The sequence below is a fragment of the Maniola jurtina genome, chromosome 15 (assembly GCF_905333055.1).
Source record: "Maniola jurtina chromosome 15, ilManJurt1.1, whole genome shotgun sequence".
In the NCBI taxonomy this organism is placed as follows: domain Eukaryota; kingdom Metazoa; phylum Arthropoda; class Insecta; order Lepidoptera; family Nymphalidae; genus Maniola; species Maniola jurtina.
In genome coordinates, this window is record NC_060043.1 from 1786168 (window position 1) to 1813844 (window position 27677).

The 27677-nt window shown below is 34.5% G+C and overlaps 1 protein-coding gene across 6 annotated transcripts in view; it reads left to right on the plus strand.

Annotated features, from left to right (window-relative positions):
• LOC123872396 (unconventional myosin IC) overlaps nucleotides 1-27677 on the plus strand; it is a 61031-nt gene that overhangs the window by 14141 nt on the left and 19213 nt on the right. The window contains exon 1 of one of the 6 annotated variants that reach the window (XM_045916637.1): nucleotides 26542-26857. The exons of the other annotated variants lie outside the window; for them this stretch is intronic. Within the exon in view, the coding sequence (XP_045772593.1) occupies nucleotides 26793-26857 (65 nt within the window). The 5' untranslated portion in view covers nucleotides 26542-26792. Of the gene's footprint in view, nucleotides 1-26541; nucleotides 26858-27677 lie in introns of those variants that run through there. 6 annotated transcript variants of the gene reach the window in all.

A 27677-nucleotide genomic window follows, 5' to 3' on the forward strand; every position in this document is an offset into this window, starting at 1 on the left:
TTTTAATTTTCAGTGATCATCATCATTGTCAACCAATAGATCAATCTTGCCACGGTCTTGCACCGCCTGAATCCAGCGACTCGTTTAATGTCCTCTGTCCACCTATAGTGGAGGGTCTTCCAATGATACGCTTTCCGGTGCGAGGTCGCCATTCCAGACATTGGGACCCCAACCCAACATCTCTCTGGTTTTTGAACTATGTTCCCCTGCCCATTGCCATTTCAGCTTGAACCCCGTTGAGCTTGAATATTATATCAAAATTACGAAACCGGCACGATTCGAACCTTGCGTCTCAGGGAACCGCGCCTTTGACCGCTAGGTCACGATTCTCGGTCTGACTGATAGCGTCTAAAAACCACTCGTCTTTCGGGTTTCGTACCTGAAAGGTGCCAACGAGGAATCTATTACTAAGCCTCTGCTGTTCGTCCATCTCATGTCTGTCTGTCTGTCTGACAGCGGACTGTATCTCATGAACCATAAGAGGTAGAGAGTTGAAATTTTTATAGAGTGTGCTTCAATTGCCGCTATAACACAAATAATTAAAGCTTCAAATAAGAAAAATTTAAAAGTAAGTGCATAATCTGATTCGTCTTTCCTTCTTATGCGAGTCCACCTCGCACTTGAGCCGTTTTTAATTTTTTGAAGGCTTATTTTAGATACTTAATAAATAAAATGCGGAGTTCCCAATACCCAGTGCGACAACCCACTTGTCACATGTGGGCAGACCTACCTACCTGTACACATAATATGGGTCAGGCATCAGGCGTCAGCCACGCCCGGCCGCACCTTGCCACCAACCCATGACAGGCTTTTATAAACACATCCTTTTGTAGAAATTGTCTTCAATTCAATAAAATATGAGTATTTACCTAACTTCAATGTAGTAAATAATGAAGCCCATACTTGTACCGTAGTTAGTTACTTAGAGGTGTCTACCTACCACGAGATACCTTATACCTATTACCTACCAATACATAGTATATCTCCTTTTTTTTTCTAATATTATTTATTTAGGAAGTAAAACATGTAGTAATAGCAATAGGTATATGCATATCGCTTTCCTAACAACACCTTAATAGATAAGCATAAAGGTGGGAAAGTGGGAAAAAAGTTCATCATACTTCCCATGATTGTTTCTCTCTTGTGTGGGAAACAGGTGGATTAATAATAATAATTGAGAAGAGGAAGTACTTACTATAACTACTAAGCAACCGCCGAGTTTCTTGCTGGTTCTTCTCGGTAGGAACGGCATTCCGAACCAGTGGTAGATTTTTGACGATTCAAAAGAACTTGTAAAAGTTTAATTGAATAAAAACGTTTTGAATTTTTTTGAATAAGGGATCTTAGTTTTAACACCTAAGTTAGAGTACGAGGGTACAAGGTATTTTAATTTACATGGTGGCCATTTTGAAATTTGTACATCTTTTGTTGTTATAGCGGCAATAGGAAATAGAAATTCAGCTTTTTTGCGTCATCCAAACCGAAGCTATGACGGTTCGCAAATAAGTCGAAACGCTTTCAGAAAAGGTACGTAGTGCCCCATCCTTTAGTTTGGCTCGTGTTGACGGGGACAATGCCGTGCCCCCTGATACACACTCTGAAAATTTCGACTCTCTACCTAGTACCTACCTAATCTGTTCATGAGATACATGCCGCTGACAGACAGACGGACGAACGGGCGGAGGGCGAAGATTTAGTGATAAGGTCCCGTTGACACTTAGCACCGTTCGGGTACGGAACCCTAATAAAAACACTCAAACTGAGTAGCCACTATCTTTATCTGAAGTCGACATCACAGAGCATGCCTACATAATAATCGTCAACCCTACATGGAACATTATCCTATTACGATTAGGTAACTTGTTCGCCAATTTACCCTTTATGTCTTGCGGAGGTCAGATAGCAATCTCTGCGCAAAAACCACTGATTCTAGTAAATGTTTTTAGTATGTTAGTCAAACTTTTAACTCATAGGCTCTGCAATGCTGACACAAGTGACCTAAATTCTTGGCGATAACTTCTCTATCCATTAACCTAATGGCAAGTGATTTTACGATACATCGCTGGTGGATCTAACGGTATTCTCAATTTATACTAATTTTTTAACGTTAAAATTTCCAATTTTTTTATATTTTCTTCGGAATAGTATTAGAAATCACGACATGCATTGCCAGACACAGTGTACAGGCAATCCTCTGCCAGACGTTCTTAAAGTTTAAAAGGACGGCAGGTATAGTGAATTGTATAGTACTTTAGTTTTCCTCAGTTTGCTTAAAGGTTAGCATTGGAGAAACGCGTAAGCGACTCAATTTTCCCGGCGCTTTAGACCTTCTGGAGTTAGGTTTTTCAGCCGTATCATTATTTCATTGTCAGTTCGCGGTGACGAGGTCCTATGGGCCGCGTATTGTGCTCTCTATAAATTTTAGCGAAAAGCTACTTGTTTACTTATAAATAAACTAAGGAAAACTAAGGTACAGTACTAGGTAATAAACCGGGTACATTGGGAGCGGTTAGGGAGACGTAACTCGTAATATTGGATTAATTTGGTGTAAGGATTATCATTATCATATTATTATTACAAAAGCAGTTCTCAAATATTTAAAAAATACTATACACAGTTTGAAAATCGAAACTGTAATTTATCTCAAAAAAAATTAATTGTAAGCTTTTGCAATTTAATTTTTTTTAAAGATTTTTTTCGAAAAATGAACGACGGTGGGACGCGATTAGAAGTGGTGTGGTGGTGGTCCTCCTCGATGTTATATTTTTAACCCCCGACCCAAAAAGAGGGGTGTTATAAGTTTGACGTGTGTATCTGTGTATCTGTGTATCTGTGTATCTGTCTGTGGCATCGTAGCGCCTAAATGAATGAACCGATTTTAATTTAGTTTTTTTTGTTTGAAAGGTGGCTTGATCGAGAGTGTTCTTAGCTATAATCTAAAAAAATTGGTTCAGCCGTTTAAGAGTTATCAGCTCTTTTCTAGTTTTATTGTAGAAAAGAAGGTTAGATAACCGTTAGGTTCATAATATTATGTCAATAGACAAATGTCAAGCTATCAAGATGGAGGTTGCCTAAATACATAATTATTTATTCGAAAATGATGTTTTGGAAAACTCAAATACTTTGGATCGTCGGGGGTGTTATAAATTTTTAATTTACACTTGTCAGTAATACCGTATGTCAAAGTTGATAAAGCTTGTTGTCAGAAAGACTCGTCTGCACTCTTCTCCGCCTGTATGCGTCGTGACTCGTGTTATTTACACTGACGCATCGGCTACTGTTTACTTAGCTGAGTTAACCTGAGTCATTCGCATTACAATTTTTCACCAAAGTATAAAGTACCAATCAAGTATTTTATAATAAACTAGCTGATAGTTGACTTCTTCCGCGCCTAATTTTGGAAAAAGAAATAGTTCTATCCCATCACTTTTGGTGGTCAGGTCCCTTGCAGCATCAGAATTGAGAAATTGGAATAAAAAAAAATTATGGGGCAGTGTCGCAAAATTTATCTGTCAATTTAAAAAAACCAGCCAAGTGAGAGTCAGACTCGCACACTGAGGGTTCCGTACTCGGGTATTTTTTCCAACATTTTGCACGATAAATCAAAAACTATCGTGCATAAAAGTAAATAACAATCTGTTTTAAAATATACAGGTAAGTACTTTCATATGATACCCCACTTGGTATAGAATACCCATCTTACTTTGAAAATTGAAGTATTTTTTTTTTCTGCGATGTGACCACAAATTCAAGGTCTTCGGATTTATTCCTTTACAGCGATAGCTTGCATCATGCGCGTGAAGTGGGTACCTATTGATATTAATATGATGCCAGACCATTTTAATAGCTCTGGTTCGAATTACTTTGAATTTTTTGTGAACTGTTGAAAGTTGTTATTTATCAAAAATCAAATCAAAGAAAGTTTTCGACACTATTAAAACATGTTTCTGTAGGATATCCGGCATTACTCATAGATTTACTTTACATTCTGAAAGCACAGTAATAATTTTATTCTAATTAGATTTGTATTCTCACGAGAGTTATAATACCTTAGACTAGAGATCGGTATCAAAAATTTACCTAAAAACCTATAGGTTGTCGACGGACGGACAGAATATAGACACACAGACAGACAGGAAACAAAATGATCCTATAAGCGTTCCTTTATTAACCGACTTCAAAAAAAAGGGGCAGGTTCTCTATTCGACTGTATGTTTTTTTTTGTATTTCCTTTTGAAGTATGGCATCTTAACAAGTGTAAATTAAAAATTTATAACACCCCCGACGATCCGAAGTATTTGAGTTTTCCAAAACATCATTTTCAAATAAATAATTATGTATTTAGGCAACGTCCATCTTGACAGCTTGACATTTGTCTATTGACATAATATTATGAACCTAACGGTTATCTAACCTTCTTTTCTACAAGAAAACTAGAAAAGAGCTGATAACTCTTAAACGGCTGAACCAATTTTTTTAGATTAAAGCTAAGAACACTCTCGATCAAGCCACCTTTCAAACAAAAAAAAACTAAATTAAAATCGGTTCATTCGTTTAGGCGCTACGATGCCACAGACAGATACACAGATACACACGTCAAACTTATAACACCCCTCTTTTTCGGTCGGGGGTTAAAAATTAGAATAAGAACGAATTTTAGCCACGACGGCCAACCTCAATTACGCAGAAAATATTTATGTACATATAAATATAGTATATACCCACTAGCTGATGCCCGCGACTTAGTCCGCGTGAACTCCACTTTCAAACGCCTGTTTTACTCCCTTAGGGGTTGAATTTTCAAAAATCCTTTCTTTACGGATGTCTACGTCATAATCTATATGCATGCCAAATTTCAGCCCATCCAGTAGTTTGAGCTGTGCGTAGATAGATCAGTCAGTCATCTTTTCCTTTTAGATATATTTAGATTTAATATTGAGTCTTTGAAGCCTCAATATAATGACATGCTAACCATAAATGGAGTGCCGAAGGTAAAAACACCCGTCATCTCGTCTTTAAGCGCAGCAATAACCATTAAACAATAAAATATATCGATAGTCGATAGATTATTATCGCAATACATAATCGCTTCGATATGCCGCCGCCGCCGCGCGCCGCTCAATTAGAATACCTACATGGCTCCACTGTTCTCAATCGAATAGGTACGAATATGTTACAAGTAACGGTTTGTATCCCTGATTCGCCAAACTTTGATGTTATTGTTGAATATTTAAACAGTTTTCTCTTTTCCTTTTTGTATTTGGACGACTTCTCTGCAATATGGCGTTGGACAACGAGACCACTCTCCATCGAGTGTTGATGAAATTCAGAAGAAAACCAATACGGAGTATGGTAGCAGGGTGTCTGGCAGGTGTTGCCACGACTCTGTGTCTGGCAATGTCTGTGATTTGTAATGCTATTCTGAAGAAAATATAAAAAAGTACACTTAATACTTTGACGTAAGATTGTTTACGCCTTTTTTACCTGTTATCTCCCAAAGCCACCATGATCCAAACTTCATAGTCACTGATTGTTCTTCTCTGTTTTGGGGGCAATACGCTGAGAAACTTTCAGCTTTTAAAAAATAACAAAGGTCTGGCCCTCTCGGGGTCTCTCTCTATTAGGTATCCTATATCTTTTACAATGGTACGGAACCCATCATGTGCGAGTCCAACTCGCACTTGACTGGTTTTAGTTTTCTTTTTGCAAACGATAGTTCAAAACAAAAAATGTTAAGTAGTTATAGGCACTTAATTAATTAAATATTTAATTGCAATTTAACCTGTATCATTAACCAGTCGGTTCTTTAAGATTGTGATCTACAAAACGATAATATTAGCCAGTAATTTATGACATTACATTAGCAGTCGTTTACTACATAATACATCCGGCCCGGGCTGGGGCACTAAACTGCTAATAAAAGAAAGTCTACAGGCGAAAGTAAATAAACATGTTATCACCCATTAGTCATTTCGGGTGTCTTAATTTGATCGCATATCTCCTACAAGGCTAGGGGACACGTATTGGGCCGTAATAGCTTCAAAAAGCTCTGTGTAACGTAAGCGGCAATATTCTGTCGCTCCGGCCCGGGCTGAGGCACTAAACTGCTAATAAAAGAAAGTCTACAAGCGAAAGTAAATAGACATGTAATCACCTATTAGTCATTTCGGGTGTCTTAATTTGACCGCATACCTCCTACGTGGCTAGGCGATAAGTATTGAGCCGCAATAGCTCCAAAAACCTCTATATAACGTAAGCGGCAATATTCGATATCTTACGCATTTATATGACTTTGCCGACGTCATTTTCTTGCGGCTCTTGCGTTTTTTACGGCTCTTGTGACAGTGTGCGATCACCTTTACTTTACATACCAAAAAGAACAAGGCCAAGGAAAGCTCAACTTAATATTAATATTAAGTTTACATAATTACCATGAGTATTAACTACCATGCTATTAAAATTATTGTTTACGTAAATTTATGTAAATTATGTTGTAACTAGTAAAAGTATTGTACTTATCGGGGTTTTGTTTAGCATGTGAAAGCTATTTTTGAGCTCCCACAGTTAATTTTTGAGGCTATACCTATTATTTTTAACTGCACCTTAATCCATCCGCCTACGTTTACCAAAAGCTCCAATAAACTATATCAATAAGAGTGCGGAGGTGTTTTATTGTTTTATTGACTTGTCTTATTTGAATAATGAGATAAATCATTTAAATTACAAGATTTTTGGGGCTTTGGTCGTTACTATCAATCACGAGTAGGTCTCTACCTACGATAATAAATATGCGGCAGTAGATTGTGTTCGGGTCTAACCACAGAAATCCATATCTATGGGTCTAACTATTGTAGCTACCTAGTAACTCATTAGTAGCTACAATAGTTAGACATCTGTTATTTACCCACATTTTTGTAAAATAAATTTGATTTGATACGTAGGTTTGGTAGGCAGATACCTTAAACACTATGAAAGTAGTTTACAGTTTGGCCAAAAAAGTTTGTTTCGGTAAAAAGTTTACCCTGCTGCTGTTTACTAGGTAGTTTATATAGTTTATAAGGGTTTTATTAAGGTTCCACTTCAGTGCTGAGATATTGAAAACGAAGTTTTCAATATCTCAGCACTGACACCCACTGACAGTGGGAATTTACGTCGCATATTGATTATGGACACAAAAATCCCTACGAATTAAACATTGGTTAAAATTTGATTTTTTCGTACCTGAAGAGCCTACCCTTTCCCATCGATACCTATCTTGTAAACGTGAGTACTGAGTAGGTATAGTCAGGTCCTAGGTCAATCCTCAACATCTGAGATAGGTATTGTCTAAGTTTAAAGTGGATTTCAGTTTTTAAAATTCCGTAGGAACTCTTTGATTTTAAGGGACAAAAAAGCCTATGTGTTAATCCAGGGTATGATCTATCTCCACTTTAAGTTTCAGCCAAATCCGTCTAATAGTTTTTGCGTGAAAGAGTAACAAACATACAGACATACACAGAAACTTTCACATTAGTAATATTAGTGTGAAGTGTGATTAGGTACTTTATTTTTGTTTCCAATGAGCTAAGCTGGTTATTTTCCATGGCAACCATCACGTTTCCCATAAATCGTACATTTGTATACGACTGGTGTGTGACGGCATGTCTTTATTTAGCGGCCGCAGGGTGACTGACTCCAATGCCGCGTTTTTGGTAAGCGGTAAGCACTTGCCACAAATAGCCATGGAAAGTATGGAACGAAGACGTGTCGCAGGGTATATCCATGGCACTGAGTGCCCGAGTGGTTAAATGAGATTATTTAATCCCTTTAATTCAAAAAATAACGGTCGCACGGTAAAATTGTAAGTACAAAAGTTGTACGTCGGGTTTTACCTACTATTCGAACAAGTTACATTTTGTTCATAACAACAATGCTTTCTTTACTTTGACTTAAAAAAAGCGACGCAAGGTACGCCGCAGCCGTGCAATGTTTGAGTCTCCTCACTCATCAGTAGACATAGATCGTTTCACAGTTAGCAAGTGAAAGGATCCATCCTGCCAAAGTTGTATGGTTTTATAAATCAAGATGGTCTATGGTATATGGTATGGTATATGGTTTGTAGATCAACTGTCTATGGTACATATACATGGTCAATATTTAGTGTAGGTACTGTACCTATAGCTATACCTATAGATTAATTACAGGTTTCCGTTCATACTACAATCAGTACGCAGGGATTTCCGTTCTAAAGAGTGAATCTCCCAAAACTTAATAAAGCTTGCTTCCTTTTCTTGGTATTCTTTCTATTTATCATCAAGAACTGAAACCCAAACATCGCGTGTTGGTGGGCAGGCGTTGTCATTAGTCGGGCCGCAAGCACTTCCGCTGTTCGACACTATTATTATACCTATGCGGTATTGTTTTACTTTTACTCCATTGTCTGTTCTGACTTCATCAATTCTAATTGAATTGGAAAGATTGATTGATATTGAGATTGTAGAGAAAATAATACTATTGTGTTGGAGTATCTGCACATTTATCTAGTTTTACAATCGTTAGGTTTTACGCTGGATACCCATTAAGCAGTGGCGTGCAGCTCATAGAGGTATAAAAGAATTGCCTACCCTAGTTGTAATAAATCAACACTTCTTTTCCATTATGACCTGCCAGAAAATAAGTTTATACCTTAATGCTTAACCCTGGCAACCCCTATGCACACCACTGCCATTAGATAATGTCTACAGCTATCGCTTTTTTCAGCAGTAGATTTTTAGGTATCCGTAGTACCTGAAGAGTACCAAGAGGACCTTATTACTAAACCCCCGCTGCCGTTGATGTGAGTTGTGATTGTTGTAGGCCCAGAATCTAATACTAATATTTATTATGTGTGTCTGTCTTCTGCTAGCTTTAAGGCCCATTCGTTTAACCAGGATTAACCGATTTGTTAAAATTTAGTATAGAAATAGTTTGTATCCAGATCTACTTTTCACCCCGGAAAATATTAAAAGTCCCAAGTCCAAGAAGTTGCGAGCATCATCTAATAGCTACCTACTACCTACTTAATAATCCTACGTCGTATACCTATATGTGTATAGCACCTATTTATCGTAACCACTCTTTCCATACTTCCGAAAGGGGTCTTCCTATTATATCAATCACATAGGGGAATGCGTCAACGACGTAGGTACGACGATACGAACGGAACCCGGGCACTGGGTCATTGCCAGCCATCGCGCGAGGATGCGCATTGAATGGAGTATGGACTACGCTCTGCCTGCCATGATGTCACGGCAAGTCCTAGACAAACGGAAGGATGATTAACTAAATAGTATGAGCAATACTGTAATAGGGGAAATAACACAACAAACAAAATATTATTACATTTCATTTCTTTGCATACATTTAGGGGTACAAATACTTAGATGTTATGCTTATGGGTACAGTAACTACAATCATACAAAATAACTTCTTATTCTAATTCATCCATTAACAAAATAAAAATATCCAATTAATCAAAAAAAAAAAACATCAATTAAAATAGCAATAATAAATAGGGCCATGTGACGGGCCTGCCCGCGAAATTCAAATTTAATTTGGTTTTTCGCAATTTTTAAACTAATACGACAACATAGGCTTATGGCATTTTAATTGCAAGAATGGCAGTATCATCCTCACAGGTTTATATGAAAATATTTACTTGAAAAGGTCCAGTTTAAGAAATTAGCTCTAGTATCGACTAATTTGTGAGAATAGTCGATACTAGAGCTAGTTAGAAATTTCGCGGGCAGGCCCGTCGCTTCCACCACATTATAAAATACATATCTATTCTATTGTATGTCATCTAATGTCGATATTATGCTTACTCTCTAATTTTCAATATACATGTATGTATATGCCTAATAATATAAGGTTAAATAGTCTTGAACAAAAAAGAACAAATTAACTGCATAGACTTATGGCAAAGCCGTGACCCTGACCGCCACCCATGAACATTTGTAGCACCAGAGGACGTGGCGCTTTCTTTGGTTCGTTGCGTTGCGGCTTTTCAAGAATTTGTTGATCCGCTTACACGCGAAATACCGCTAAAGGCTACCTAGTAAATTAGATAGGTACCTATTAATCCAAAACTTAAAAATATGTAAGTAGGTACCTACCTTATGTACTTACCTACCTACTACTTACCTACGTATTACTTACTAAGAGTAAAGCTACGTTGAAAGTTTAGACACATTAGAGCATTATTTTTTGCAGCATCGGGGTCTCTCCGTCACTCGCTTCATACAAACGTAGTTCCAATTTCATTTGAATATTAAGCAACCAAAGTCCATGAAATTTTGCAGACATATTCTAGAAACTAATATCTATGTCTGTGGTTTTCCAGATTTCTGTTAATATATTCGTTTTCAAAGTTACGCGGTCTTAAAAATTCACATAGGTACAAATCTTTGAGCCCCTGTAATTTTAAAACTACATATTTTTAGAAAAATCTAAAACACCACAGACACAGATATTACTTTCTAAAATATGTCTGCAAAATTTCATGGACTTGGTTGCTTAATATTCAAATGAAATTGGAACTACGATTGTATGGAGCAAGTGACGGAGAGAGCCCTGTTAATATTTTCTTTTTCGCAAAATCAAAAGTCATTTAGTAAATGCGACCAATTTGCAGTTGCAGCAGCAGACCTACCACACTAAGTGTAAGTACCTATAGGCTATAGCTTTGCCACAGAGTAAGGACATATCTATTCATGTGGCTTTGCTTACCTGTTTACGTCAAGGGAAACGTTCAGGCTAAACATACATAGGTACTTAAACTGTTGCAAGCTGGTTGCAAGTAGGTTAAGCAAGCGGGTAGGTACCTATACGAGTACATCGGGAAAACGGCACACATTTGATATTAGTCACGTATTTACCGCGAAGGTAATGCCCAAGACTGAAGCCGTAGACTGGACGTGGTTAATCTCTTAAAGGTTACGCAAATAAAAATTAGGTACTTTACGTCATGTTAATGACGACCTATTTAATGACCTACGCTTGGCGAAGACAGGTCAAGGTCAAGGTTACCCAACATAACCAGATGCTTCGACAAAATAAGTAGGTACTACAAGTTGTATAAAAGTGTTAATGCACACCGGTAGAGTGGATTTAAAAAAAAATACTTGCCACGTTTATCATGAGTAATGATTAATATTCCGCTATCCCCTCTAAATAAGCGTAGCTTGTGCTAGGTATAAGTGCGACAATAGATTGAAGTTCAACCACCGACCTTTCAAGTTTCAGTCCGCTCTTTTAACTGTTGAGACTTATTGAGGCTTTAAGTTTAATCGAGACGTGGCGACTCTCTTAAATACAATTTAAACTAAGCTTTATTTACTTTAAACATACTACGGAGGGGGCACGCAGCTCGCCTAGGTGCCTATCCTCCATCCCGGAAAATAAAAGAGTTCCTACGGGAGATTTAAAACCTAAATTCATGCGCATCATGTGGGCATCATCTAGTAAAAAATAATATTCCCGTAAGTAACTATATAGGTTCCAATCGTCGAAGGAGCCCCAAAACTTCCGCCTTCACATAATCCCAATTTACGGGAAACCATAAAAAATATGTCAACCATCGCGAAGACGTGTAATGTCACGGTATTTACGAAGATAATGCCAGCGCGGCTGACATTCTGCCAAATACCAGATTTGTTCAGCTTTAGCAGGCTTTAGCGATTTGATCCTTCCTGATGAAATTGCAGGACACAAATACGCGATAGATTGTTTTTTTAAGGTTTACTAGCGATTTTAACATACAAACTTAAAAACTATAACAAATACATAGATTTTTCTATCGTGCACAACGATGTTATGATGTTATATCATTTAAAAAAAGTAAACACTGCATGCAAATTCCGTACAAATACCAAAGTTACAAATAAAATATGGCTGTATGGCTAAAGTAGTAGGGGATTCGCCGGTTCTGCCCCAGGCCCTGGCCCCCTCCCATGCCTCGCTGCCTCAGCCCCCTCCGTGCCTCGGTCAAGATCGAAGCCTAAAAAAAAAAAAAAAAAAAAAAAAAAAAAAAAAAAAAAAAAAAAAAAAAAAAAAAAAAAGGTTTTGGGGTACGCTGAATCGATTGCGCTCACTCCCGACGTCGTATCTCTAACGGTTGCAAAGTTAGCTTTTCGAAAAACTAATCCCTAGTTCGTTATCTAATTGCTTAATCACCTACTAATGACGCTCTATTGTTCGCTGGCTCGTTGCTTCATTCTATGGGTTTTAAAGGAAACGCATGAATCATAACTACTCTTTATTAGCCTTCAAATATTGATTTCATTCATTATCATTCTCTACTGTATTTCCATTGAATAAATCTAAAAAATCTGAACTTGTATAGTAACCCGTAAACATGAAATACAAATACATTATACAATATTCTCCACAAACTGATGTGTAATCATTCTGTATCCGCCTTGTATTATAATGCCATATTCTTGTGTTTCTTTCCAAGAACTGCTTATGATATTTTGGTGGTGCTCGTCCAAATGAATCAAAATATTGTCCAACACCATTTGTGTCTATATATATGGCTATCCAATGCGATCCTGGTTTATAATCGGGGTCTAGATTGCTTATTAAATAGGCGGGTGTTTCAACATAAATCGGTAACCGGTTTGCGGCATACACATTGTCTTGCAGACTTGGGTGGATTCTTCTTAAATATGTCTTTATCCCTATTGTATTCATATTACTTCAATACTACTGATCTTATCGCTGTCGAGGATCATACATGAATGGGACGTAAGACCATGTTATTTCAGATATATTATACATCATCATCATGATCAACCCATCGCCGGCTCACTACAGAGCACGGGTCTCCTCTCAGAATGAGAAGGGTTTTTTGGCCATAGTCTACCACGCTGGCTGAGTGTGGATTGGCAGACTTCGCACACCTTTAAGAACACTATGGAGAACTCTCAAGCATGCAGGTTCCCTCATGATGTTTTCCTTCACCATTAAAACAGTGTTATTTAATTAAGTACTTGAAACGCACAAGACTTCGAAAAGTTAGAGGTGCGTGCCTGGAATTGAACCCCGACCTCCGATTAGAAGGTGAAGGCTATCACAGCATAGTCTTATTAAAAATAATGGTCCATAACTTAAATAAAAACAAAAAATATTTCTTGTATCAGTGTTTTATTACAAACCTTAATAATAATGTAGGTACAAATTATAACTTAATCTATTTACAGAAATTAGGTTTCTTAGCTGCTATAGTCCACGCTTACATTACGATTTTTATCAATTTCAATAACATTGTCAAACTCTGCATATACGATGCAGTTTATCGTTTCAGGAATAGCTGAATCAAAGCGAACTTCTAGCCTCACACTACCGTGCTTTATAAGATTCCAATGACTAGAGTGAGCTGATAAATCAGGAGTTAAATCGAATGCTAAGAGACAATAGCCTTTTGCATATTGTTCCCTAGATATTCCGTTCCCTTCATTTAAAAAATGGATTCCCGTGCCTGAGAATAACGTATGATAGGCTGAACTGAAAGTATTATCATCGAATGATGGTTGCAAAGCTTTTGAAGGTATTTGTTGGCCATCAATATATAAACTAAATGTATTCATATGATAATTTTCAAAGTTGAATGGATTTTTCGTAAGAGTTCCATTAAATGCTGCGTTGTTAACAAATCCGACAATACATCTTTTAGGAACTTGACCAAGAAAAATATTATCGAGTGTTTTACCCTGAACCCCTGAAGGAATTGTTAAAACTTTAACTTCCGCTCGAGTTATTGGATATTTTGCAGTAGTAGATGCTAAAACTTTTTGATGTGCAAGTAATACAGTCAGAGCAAGTAGTACAGGCGCGTGTCGATTAGTCATTATTCATTCCAGGTATTTGAAATTCCGTAGGTCCGTCATTAGAAAATTCCAACAATACATCTTTATCTAGGTAGTTAGCTTATCACGTTCCTTTTGGCTTTGTTTAATAATTGTTACAATCACTAACCACATTTTTGAAATATTGATTACAAAACCTTTTTCGATAATATGCTGTTTAACTAGTTGTTATCGGTGCAAATACATTCTTCACTAACGATAATGGCATTGGTTTTACTATATAAGCTCAAAATAAATAATTTCTGTCATATTTACTACCTCGTTTCTACTGAAGAGTACTGAGAGAGTACAGTTTGACTTTAAATCTATATTGTGTTCATACAAGTGTTTATTAGCAGTGTGTGATTAAGAAGTGTCGTGTGATAAACAATGGAGGTGAGTGTGTAATTTATTTTCTTTTAGTTCCCTTTAAATTAATGTAAATATTTATGATATCAGTATGATAGTTTATTTTTATTGTTACAGAATATATCCTACTCCCCTTGCAATAGTCAAGAAAACAATACATATAAGCAATATTACTTTCCTGCGAATTTGGTAGAAGAAGAAACACAAAATTTGCTCATAGATCATGAAATGCCATCAAAGAAAATGAAAAGGAAATCTGAAAATATAGACATTTTTTTCGAGTCATCCCCAAAAAATAAAAACAAAACTAGTTCAACAGTAGCTCGAGCTAACAAAGATGGCAGTATATCGTATATATCTACGAACTCCAACGATGGTGCGACAGCCACACATCTCATTAAATTAGAGGTGTATGACCTAAAAAAACTAGCCAAAATACCTCAGTCTCAACACTGGAAACATGCTAATGTGAAAATCAAATATTATACAGAAAAGGCTAATGGAAATTTTGCGAACACGAATGAGATAATTTATAATATTACAAAAGAAATCGCAGAAACAGAGGGTTGTAAAAAATACTCATTTAATAATTAATAACTTAATCTATCATTAGTAAACTACCTCACATAAATACTTCACCATAATTTAATTTGTGAGATTAATTCGACGTAACACTTATACAAGCAGTATAAAAACACATTGTAAATCCTATAGTAATGTCAGTAAGCCACCTGGTGCTGTTAATGAATAAGTCTCCCTCTGTAGTCTTATAAACTGTTAGCAATGGAAGATACAATTGACAGCTGTGTTAGCACATTTTTCAACACTTCAATTAATGATGAGGAACTCATTGAGGCTTTAGATTATTTTGACTTACTGGATCCAGCATATGACAATGAATTGTATAATATATGTGAAGCAATTGATTCAATCATGTAAGTATTTAAACATTATTCTTTTTAAAATTATATAATGTGTATTATTGATTGTTTTTATATGCTTCTATTTTTAATTTCTAGCCCAACTAAACAGAAACTTCAAATTGGTGGAGCTTTAAAGCGGTCCAATGATTTCACTGTGAACAACTCTGCGAAAAAAGTGAAATATAATGAGGGAGCCTCAACTTCATCTATTCAACACTCAGAAAATAACTCCACTACACCATCTGCATATTCAGAAGGTAATAAAGTGAAGTGTGATATTTGCAATATTTTTATAACCAAAAGGTATTTTTCTAATCATTTAAAAAGTAATTTACATAAAAATAATCATTTAAAGTCGCACCCATCATTATCGAATGTTTCTGTAATTGATTCAGCTTTTGGACAAAGAATAATAACGTACATGATAAATAGTAAAAATGATGATTTATCGATTTTTAAGACCCCTGAATCATTTTTGAACTCAATAAAAAATGATATTTTATTCCTAGTTCAAGAGTCGATCAAAGAACATACAGTTTTTAAGGTAAACTTCATTTTACACGCAGACTTTATACAACAAACCAAACAATTGACAAATTCATTTGACTTTCAAACATCAAACTATATAGTTTTCCGTGGAGACGATCTAAATATTTTCCTGTCATCATTATGTGACACTTTTAAAAATAAAATTAGTTCTTTTGAAAGAAAAGACAGTGGCTGGAGTTTATCAAACATAAAATGCTTACATATGAATGTAAATAAATTTAACCCGCTTCGTGGTACATCTTATATTGATTTACCTCAAGATATTAGAGCAAAAAAAGCGGTGATAAATGTTAAAAATGCTGATTATATGTGTTTCAAATGGGCATTACTTTCTGCTTTATATCCTCCTGCTAATAACAAAACCGATAGAGTCTTGTCATACAGCATGCATTCAGATAAACTTAAATTTGATGGTATATCATTTCCAGTCAAATTAACGGATATACCTAAAGTTGAAAAGCAAAACAATATAAGTGTGAATGTTTTTGGCTTAGAATATAATAAAGAAAAGAAAAATCATAGTATTGTAGGTCCCCTCTATTTTACAAAATCTCGAAATAGTACTCATGTTAATTTATTATTAATCTCAAATCAAACAAACTCGCATTATTGCTATATTAAAAACATGTCACGACTAGTTAGCAAGCAAATTTCAAACCAAGAACATGCCATTTATTTATGTGATGGGTGTCTTTTACATTTTCCTACACAGGAGAGATTAGAAACCCACCAACAAAATGATTGCGTTCATATCATTACAGAATTACCAAACAGTGAACTATCTAAAAAAAATTGGTTTGGACAACCATCATCAAACAATAAAATAAAGTTTGATAAGTTTAATAAAAAGTTAAGAATACCATTTGTAATATATGCTGATTTCGAAGCGTTTTTAAAACCAATAAATTCATGCTCAAACGATCCCTCTAAACCTTTTACTGAGAATATTCAGAAACACGAAGTGTATAGTTTCGGATATTATATTAAATGTTCATACGATGATAGCCTTTCAAAATATGAAACATACAGCGGTCCAGATTGCACTAAAGTATTCATGGAACGACTCTATGAGGACATAAAACTAATATGCAGAAAAAATAGTTTTCAAAAACGCCCAAACCCTCTAACAAAAGATGATGAAATAACTATTGCAAATTCTCATAACTGTCACATATGCGAATCAAGACTTAATGGAGAATCCATTCTGGACTTTGACTGGCATACTGGAAATCTAAGAGGTGTAGCACATGAATCATGTGTGGAAAAATATCGCGCTCCCCGTCATATTCCTGTAATTTTACATAATCTTAGTAATTATGACGCACATTTCATTGTTCATTCATTAAATTTTACGGAAGGTGAAATCGAAGTAATACCTCAAAATAAAGAAAGATATATTTCGTTTTCAAAAATATTAAATGTTAATAACCAACAGATAAGTTTGAGATTCATAGATTCTTTCAAATTTTTGCCGTGCAGTCTTGATCAATTAGCAAAAAATCTCAATGACGATCAATTTAGATCGTTAAAAAGAAACTTTCCTCATAATGATGACTTTAGTCGTTTAAGAAGAAAAGGTATTTATCCGTATGAATACATGACTTCCATTGAATGTTTAAAATCATCATCACTCCCATCTCAACCTCAATTTTACAATTCGCTGTCTAATTCCCATGTTTCCGATGATGACTATAATCATGCAAAAGATATTTGGAGTCATTTTTCTTGTCAAAACATGTTAGATTATTCGAATCTGTATTTGCAAACGGATGTTTTGTTATTAACGGATATATATGAAAATTTTCGTGATATTTGCATCAAAACATATGGATTAGATCCAGCTCATTATTACACAGCTCCAGGTTTAAGTTGGGATGCCATGCTTAAATATACTCAAATTGAGCTAGAGTTATTGACCGACTATGATAAAATAGCTTTTATTAAAACTGGGATCAGAGGAGGCATATCTCAATGTAGCAATCGTTATGCAAAAGCAAATAATCAGTTTATGGAAGATTATGATAAGGAAAAACCCAAATCGTATCTAACATATCTAGACGCTAATAATCTTTATGGTTGGGCCATGTCCCAGTATCTTCCAACAGGTGGGTTTGAATGGGTAAACACTGAAACAAACTTTAAAGTATCAGACACATCGGATATTGGCTTTATTCTTGAAGTCGATTTGGAGTATCCTAATGAACTTCATGATTTGCATTCCGACTTACCTTTATGCCCTGAAAATCTTCGTATCGGGAATTCTAAAGATATCAAGTTAGTACCCAATCTTAATAATAAAACGAAATATAAAATTCATTATAGAAATCTAAAACAATGTCTTAGTATGGGTATAAAGTTAACTAAAATTCATAGAATATTAAAATTTAACCAAAGTCCTTGGTTACAAACATATATAGATTTAAATACGAATATGCGAACTTTGGCTACTTCAGATTTTGAGAAAGATTTTTACAAATTAATGAACAATTCCGTTTTCGGCAAGACTATGGAAAATATCGAAAAGAGAGTCAATGTTAAAATGTTAACGCATTGGGAAAATCGTGGTAAAGTCTTAGGGGCACAAGACTTAATTGCTAAACCTGAATTCCATAGCTTAGCCGTTTTCAGCGATAACTTGGTAGCAATACAGTTGCGCAGAACCAAATTAACTTATAACAAACCAATTTATTTGGGTTTTTGTATTTTAGACATTTCTAAAACTTTAATGTATGAATTCCATTATAATTATATGATGAAAAAATTTAACAAGAATATTAAGTTATTGTATACAGATACAGATAGTTTAATTTATCAAATTTTTACAGACAATTTTTATGAAGATATAAAATGTGATCTAATTAATTATTTCGATACATCCGATTATCCACAAGATAATATTTACGGCTATCCAAAAATAAATAAAAAAAAGTTAGGATTCTTTAAAGATGAAAATAATGGGAAAATTTTAAGAGAATTCGTAGGATTAAGATCAAAAATGTATGCACTGGATGTGGACCATAAAACTTTTGCAAAAGCAAAAGGAGTAAATAAAAGTGTCACAAAAAATATGACCATGGAAAATTACAGATCGTGTCTACTTGATAAAAAAATTCAGTATTGTAATATGCTAAGATTTCGATCCATCAAACATGCGATTTTCACACAAAACATTAATAAAACTTGTCTGTCGTATAATGACACCAAGCGGTATTTTTTACAAAATGATATTGACACATTAGCTTGGGGTCATTATAAAATTAGTAATAATGAGATATTTTAAGAAATGTAGTGTAAGGAATTTTTAATGTAATTTGATGTGTCTTTAATTTATTTATTTTTTACTTGTAAATATTTTAAGGAATTTTTATTGTAATTTGATGTGTCTTTTATTTTATTTTTTTACTTGTAAATACTATATAGTTTTAAGAAATTGATTTTAACTTTCGTCTTTATATGTATTTTATTACAACTTTCCTCTAGTTCATTTTTTTAAATAGATTAAAAAAAAAAAAATGTTTAATGTGATTTATTTCTTTTTGATTTTTATTTTGTTTCATAGAACTTTTATTCCATTGTATATAATGTATATTAAGTAAAATAAAATGTTATACTGTCACTGAAATGTCTCAGTCTTTTTTTAAACCTTTCAAGTAACACACGTTACAATGTTGTGTTTTATTCATCCATTTACTGCAATCGTAGCTGGTCCAAGTGGTTGTGGAAAATCAAATTTTGTTACAAATTTCATAAAATATGTGAAAGAAATTTGCAGTAGAGACTTTGCTGAAATTACTTGGTGTTATGATGAAATGCAACCACTATATAATTTATCAAATGTTAACTATCATCAAGGAATTCCTGATCTTACAATGTTTGATGGCAAAGATGCTCACCTTGTTATAATTGATGATCTTATGAGAGAATCTGATGGTCGTATTGTAGATATTTTCACTAAAGGTAGTCATCACAGAAACTTAAGTGTTTTTTATATTACTCAAAATTTATTTCATCAGGGAAAAGGACAAAGAGATATATCTTTGAATTCAAGTTACATTATTTATTTTAAAAATCCTCGTGATAAAACACAAATACGATACCTATCAAGACAAGTGTCACCAGAAAATTCAAAATTCATTGAGGATGCCTATAAGGATGCGACAAAAGAAGCACATGGATATTTGATGATTGATCTGAAACAAGATACAAATGACATGTGTCGAATTAAGTCAAAAATATTTCCCTCTGATGAATGTTGCGTCGTATATATCCCACCAAAAGATTATAAATATTTAAAGAATCATCAAATTCCTATCATTTACAAATAATGCATCGAAGCCTAAAGACACATAAAGAGCTGCTACAAGCGTTGCATACACTTAAACCTAAATATCAAAAAGCATTATTAAAATCCTGTGAAGAAGAAGAGATAAATTGCATTTGTGAGTGCATTCACAACGTATTACAAGGTAAAGTTCCACTAGAAGATAGACGAAAGAAAAAGTTAAAAAAATTTAAAAGTATACTTCGCACTTTGGTTCGCAAGGGAAAAAATAAACTAAGAAAAAAGATATTGATTCAAAAAGGAGGAGCATTTTTACCTTTAATTTTGGGTTCTATTTTGAGTGGATTAGTATCATCTATAGTTTAAAATGGAAAATGCTAAAAAAATGTTGCTTGTTGAGCCTAGTTTTATAGAAAAACTAAAGCAGCATACCAATACTGAAAATCCTATGTCCCGATTAGATGCAGAAATGCAAAAGATTTTAAATAGTAATATCGAAGATCGGAAAAAATGTATTTTATATCTACAAATTCTACAAAGATACCTACATTTTACCGAAGGAGAACGACAACCTATCGAGTTGCCAATCATTACTGACAATATAAATGAAACTAAGAGTTATAAAAATAACAACATGGAAAATAAAGACTTAGTATCGTTCGAGTCACCAACAGCTGAAGTGAAGGAAAATAAAAATTCGAATGAACATAGTCAACCACGTTACTCAACAACTCAAATACTAAGTCTTATACCAAAATCATATTTGAAAAAAGGTGAGCTGTTATTAAACTTGATTTCTTTGAGTAAAAATACAATTTATTGGGATGATGATGATGGTACAGTGATAATTAATAATGAAAAAGTCCCTGGAAGTAATATTGTTGATCTAATTAATGATTCGTTGAGACCACTAAAAAAAAGTGATCCAATAGGTTGGGAAAAGTTTGCCAAGGCATTACATGCAATCAAAGTACCATTGACTTACATCGGAAATTCTAAGAGGTCGGATTTTATTCATCAACTTCAGATGAAATCACTCGAAGGGAACTCTACATCTGATGAAAGAACTTTAAATACTCCACAAGGTAGTGGTGATAAATATATTAAAAAAATTAGGAAGAAAATTGATTGGGAAAAATGGACCCCTTATTAGAAATTAATAATATATATTATAATCCAAAACACCCAGCTGGGTTTAGTAGCATTGATAAATTATCAAAGACCATGAAAGGTAAAATGAGTAAAACGGATGTAAAGAAATGGTTACAATCACAAGAAACCTATACTCTTCATAAACCTGTTCACAGAAAGTTTTCTCGAAACAAATACATATTATCAAATCTCAATGAATTATGGCAGGCTGATCTTAGTGATATGAGAACTTATTCGAAATATAATGATGGTTTTAACTATATATTGTGTGTTATTGATGTCTTTAGTAAATATGCTTATGCTAGGTCGATGAAAAAGAAAAACTCTAAAACAATAATCGAATGTTTTGAAAGTATATTTAATGAATCTAATGCGACTCCTACACACATACAATCGGATAAAGGAACTGAGTTTGTTTCTAAAGATGTTAAAAAGTATTTTAAAAGCAAAAATATAAATTATTACACTACAAATAATCCTGATATAAAAGCAAGTATTGTAGAAAGGTTTCAAAGAACTCTGAAATCTAAAATGTGGCGCTATTTTACATACAAAAATACATATAAATACATAGATATTTTACAAGACTTGGTATATTCATATAACCATAGTTTTCATTCTAGTATTAAGATGTGTCCTTGTGATGTTAGTTCTAACAATATAATGACTGTTTGGAGAAATTTATATGATAGAAAAGCAACTAACAAACCATCATCACAAAATTCACTACCTACATTTCATGTTGGTGATAATGTTAGAATTTCAAAATATAAACACATTTTTCAAAAAGGTTATGAATCTAACTGGAGTGATGAAATATTTGTTATATCTTCAATAATAGATAGATCCCCACATGTAGTTTACACATTGAAAGATTTACAAAACGAACCTATAGTTGGAACTTTTTATGAAAAAGAATTACAAAAAGTATTTTATGACCCCTCCTCAAATTATAAAATAGATAAAATCATTAGTTCTCGATACTCCGGCAACAGAAAAGAAGTGTTAGTGAAGTGGAAAGGTTATCCTGATAAATTTAACAGTTGGGTTTTAGAGTCTAATTTAAATCAAATATGATAAAGGAAAACTTTTATTTGACTTTACTTAGTAATAGTTCAATGGAATACTTCCCGGAAAACAAAACAACTATGTTTTCAACGAAGTTACCAAAATCCCTTATATTAGAAGGTGAATGGTTTGTTGGAGTTGTAGAAATTCAATATCCTTGTACGGTATTTACTGTTCAAGAACATGAAAATGTTATTAACACATCTAAATGGGTTTTGATGCCTGATGATGACACACATTCATTAGTGCACTATAAAGGACGGATTCCGGCCATGAACTATGACAGCATTCAACATGTTATAGAAACTTTAAATAGATATACTTTTGAAGAAATAGTATTTCATTATGATGAAATAACCAAACACGTATCAGTATCAATTTTGGATAACTCAATTGACACACTTAAGTTGTCAACCAAATTATGTTTACAACTTGGATTTGAACCAAACAAAAATCTTGCAGTAAATAAAATTGGGAGCTATCCTTCTAATTTAAAATTAGGGTTGCCATCTCAATTGTTTGTTTATTGTGATATAATAGAACCGCAAATTGTGGGGGATGTAATGGCTCCTCTTCTCAGAATTGTACCTTTAGATACGGCAACATATGTATATGGAGCAAATAAAATGCATATTTTCTCACCACCTCACTATTTACCTGTTATGCGGCGGGAGTTTGATACTATTGAAATAGATATAAGGTCAAGCACAGGCAATAAAATCCCATTCCAGTTTGGAACTGTGTGTATTAAACTTCACTTTAGAAAATTATAATGGATCCTTATCAAAAGATAACTTGTCCTTACGAGCAATATTATTCACATCAGGCTGGGTCAGGTATTGGAGTAATTTATAAAGGTGTACCATATCAACGTGGTCATGGTATTGGGAGTTTTCTTGGAGGATTGTTTAGGTCTATTTTACCACTACTCTCTAGTGGTGCTCGAGCTGTAGGAAAAGAAGCATTAAATGCAGGTGTTGGTCTTCTATCGGATATGGTTAGCGCACGACCTTTGGAAGATTCTATCAAAACTCGTCTTAAGGAAGCTAGTTCAAACTTAAAAAGGAAAGTTCATGACAAGATAGACAGAATTAATATGTCTGGCTCAGGATATATAACTAAAAGAAAACGACAATCTTCATTCATTCAACCGCTGACAGCTAAAGTGAAAGCTATTAAAAAATCAAGGCTCAGTCAAAATAAAATAAAAGATATATTTTCTAATTAATTATGTCTTTTTTACATAATCATTCATGTGAGTGTATTAAATCAGAGTTAGATTTGTTTGCTTTGCCATCAACGCAAACAAGTATAGAAAATGGATTATGGATTCATTACAAACCCATTTCATCCCTTGCTGATGATGGACCGATAGAATTTCAAATACCTGGAACGAGCGAAGACTACATAGATTTGTCTCATACGTTGATCCATTTAAAAGCTAAGATAGTGAATCAAGACTTATCAAAACTTAGTTCATCTGCAGTTGTAGCTCCAATTAACAATTGGTTACATTCAGTCTTCAGTCAGCTGGATGTATACTTGAATCAAAAACTCATTTCACCTCCAAACAATACATACGCTTACCGTGCTTACATTGAGACATTATTAAACTATGCGCCAGCAGCAAAAGAATCTCACCTGACTTGCGGTCTTTGGTATGAAGATACTGCGGGGAATATGGATTCAGTAGATGAAAAAAATACAGGTTTTACTAAAAGACAGAGTCTTGCAGCCGAAAGTAAAGAAATAGAAATGATTGGACACTTACATGGTGATATATTCAACCAGGAAAAATTTTTGATTAATGGTGTTGAGATGTGTGTTAAATTAATTCGCTCAAGGGAAACTTTCAGTCTTATGGCTTCTTCAAATGATTTAAAACTTAAAGTGTGTATCACGGATGCAACCCTTATAGTTCGACGCGCGCGGATCAATCCGACTGTATTACTTGCACATCAAAAAGTTTTAGCATCTACTACTGCAAAATATCCAATAACTCGAGCGGAAGTTAAAGTTTTAACAATTCCTTCAGGGGTTCAGGGTAAAACACTCGATAATATTTTTCTTGGTCAAGTTCCTAAAAGATGTATTGTCGGATTTGTTAACAACGCAGCATTTAATGGAACTCTTACGAAAAATCCATTCAACTTTGAAAATTATCATATGAATACATTTAGTTTATATATTGATGGCCAACAAATACCTTCAAAAGCTTTGCAACCATCATTCGATGATAATACTTTCAGTTCAGCCTATCATACGTTATTCTCAGGCACGGGAATCCATTTTTTAAATGAAGGGAACGGAATATCTAGGGAACAATATGCAAAAGGCTATTGTCTCTTAGCATTCGATTTAACTCCTGATTTATCAGCTCACTCTAGTCATTGGAATCTTATAAAGCACGGTAGTGTGAGGCTAGAAGTTCGCTTTGATTCAGCTATTCCTGAAACGATAAACTGCATCGTATATGCAGAGTTTGACAATGTTATTGAAATTGATAAAAATCGTAATGTAAGCGTGGACTATAGCAGCTAAGAAACCTAATTTCTGTAAATAGATTAAGTTATAATTTGTACCTACATTATTATTAAGGTTTGTAATAAAACACTGATACAAGAAATATTTTTTGTTTTTATTTAAGTTATGGACCATTATTTTTAATAAGACTATGCTGTGATAGCCTTCACCTTCTAATCGGAGGTCGGGGTTCAATTCCAGGCACGCACCTCTAACTTTTCGAAGTCTTGTGCGTTTCAAGTACTTAATTAAATAACACTGTTTTAATGGTGAAGGAAAACATCATGAGGGAACCTGCATGCTTGAGAGTTCTCCATAGTGTTCTTAAAGGTGTGCGAAGTCTGCCAATCCACACTCAGCCAGCGTGGTAGACTATGGCCAAAAAACCCTTCTCATTCTGAGAGGAGACCCGTGCTCTGTAGTGAGCCGGCGATGGGTTGATCATGATGATGATGTATAATATATCTGAAATAACATGGTCTTACGTCCCATTCATGTATGATCCTCGACAGCGATAAGATCAGTAGTATTGAAGTAATATGAATACAATAGGGATAAAGACATATTTAAGAAGAATCCACCCAAGTCTGCAAGACAATGTGTATGCCGCAAACCGGTTACCGATTTATGTTGAAACACCCGCCTATTTAATAAGCAATCTAGACCCCGATTATAAACCAGGATCGCATTGGATAGCCATATATATAGACACAAATGGTGTTGGACAATATTTTGATTCATTTGGACGAGCACCACCAAAATATCATAAGCAGTTCTTGGAAAGAAACACAAGAATATGGCATTATAATACAAGGCGGATACAGAATGATTACACATCAGTTTGTGGAGAATATTGTATAATGTATTTGTATTTCATGTTTACGGGTTACTATACAAGTTCAGATTTTTTAGATTTATTCAATGGAAATACAGTAGAGAATGATATATTTTTATGTGAGTTATTTAAATCAATATTTGAAGGCTAATAAAGAGTAGTTATGATTCATGCGTTTCCTTTAAAACCCATAGAATGAAGCAACGAGCCAGCGAACAATAGAGCGTCATTAGTAGGTGATTAAGCAATTAGATAACGAACTAGGGATTAGTTTTTCGAAAAGCTAACTTTGCAACCGTTAGAGATACGACGTCGGGAGTGAGCGCAATCGATTCAGCGTACCCCAAAACCTTTTTTTTTTTTTTTTTTTTTTTTTTTTTTTTTTTTTTTTTTTTTTTTTTTTTTTTTTAGGCTTCGATCTTGACCGAGGCACGGAGGGGGCTGAGGCAGCGAGGCATGGGAGGGGGCCAGGGCCTGGGGCAGAACCGGCGAATCCCCTACTACTGGTACCCATCGCTGGCTCACTACTGAGCACGGGTCTCCTATCAGAATGAGAAGGAACAAGGGTTTTGTCATGAACATATCCACGCTTACCAAGTGCGGATTCATTTCTTCATACCTGTGAAACATTATGGAGAACTCTCAGGCATGCAAGTTTCCTTTACCGATAAAGCAAATGATACTTCTAATAAAAGCCTGAAAAAAATCTACTTGGTGGTAGGGGTCACAGTTCACGACCCTCAGTAATGGAAATACGATGCATAGAGACCGCATAGAGCACCCTTATCAAGCGTTTGCAAAAATACATTTTTATCTTATCCTGGATTCGTAATAAGCTGTTGGACATCCGTCAATGACCACATTATAACAACAGTTACATTGTTTATAGTTCCCAGGCTAGTTAGTGATATTTATATTGTAACGATTATTATTATTCGTACTTTATCAGTATTGCTACTGCAGTACTCTCTCAGTCTCCCTTTGACCACTAAATGGACCCCGTGTTTACAAATAATACATACTTGCAGTACCATAAGTTACTCGTAATTTTCGAAAAGTTATTTCTATGGTATTTTGGAATAGTTTTTGCGATTCATAATTTTCGATGAATAAGTCTCCTGGGATAAAAGTGAAGCCTCGTAGTTCATAAAAAAAATATTAGGTTTTTTGTAGTGTCCAGATTTTAGTTGTTTTTTTTTTTTTGTTATATTAAATAAAAAATAAAAATGGGGTTTGGAGAGGTTAAGGACTATGGGCTGTTGTTTAGGATTTTGCAACAGCGATCTAAGCGGTGAGTAATTAAATCACATTAAACTCAGTAGGTATAATTATGTGAGTTATTAAGTTTTTTACTAGATACGACAACTAAGTAAAAATGTTTCACTTGACTATTTTCAGTTTTTAGAGTTCCGGTTAGGGTTTTAAGGAAAAAAGGAACCCTTGTAGGGTCGCTTCGTTGTCTTTAAAATTAATTAAGTAAATATGTACTTTCTACGGCCCATTGGAGCTATAAAACATACGGCCATATTTATTTTGATGATACTCGCAAAAAAATAAAAACCTTTATCCCCTGCGATATAAAGTGGTTATTCCCGTATAGGTATTCCCGTGTAGGTACCTACTTGTCGTTGACGCAAAGTCTTGAAAAATGCGAAAATCATTGATTTGTTAGTAAATAAAATAAATATAGGTGTACCTAACTACAATTTAATGATTTTTGGATTTCGGAAAAAAAAAATAGATTACTAACCTATTTAACTACATATTATGCAATTTACGCTAATTTTCACAATACCTATTAGTATAATACTAGATAGTAGGTATTATAAACTGGAGATAATTTAAGCAAACTCATAATGTACGGTTTTTTTTGAGTCTTCGTTACTCGAAACATGCTAACCCTGGTCTTAGGAACATAGTTTTATAGACCATTATGCCTAAGTATAATCTCTTTCTGCCATGCTTGGACCGGAATGCTTCATAAATTCAAGTGTGACACGTCAATACAGTAATTATTTCGGCGATATCATATCTATTGTATTAATTTTTCGCTTTCATCCCACGCATAACCTTCCTCGTACGTTATGGTCCGTACATTGTAGGTAGGTATT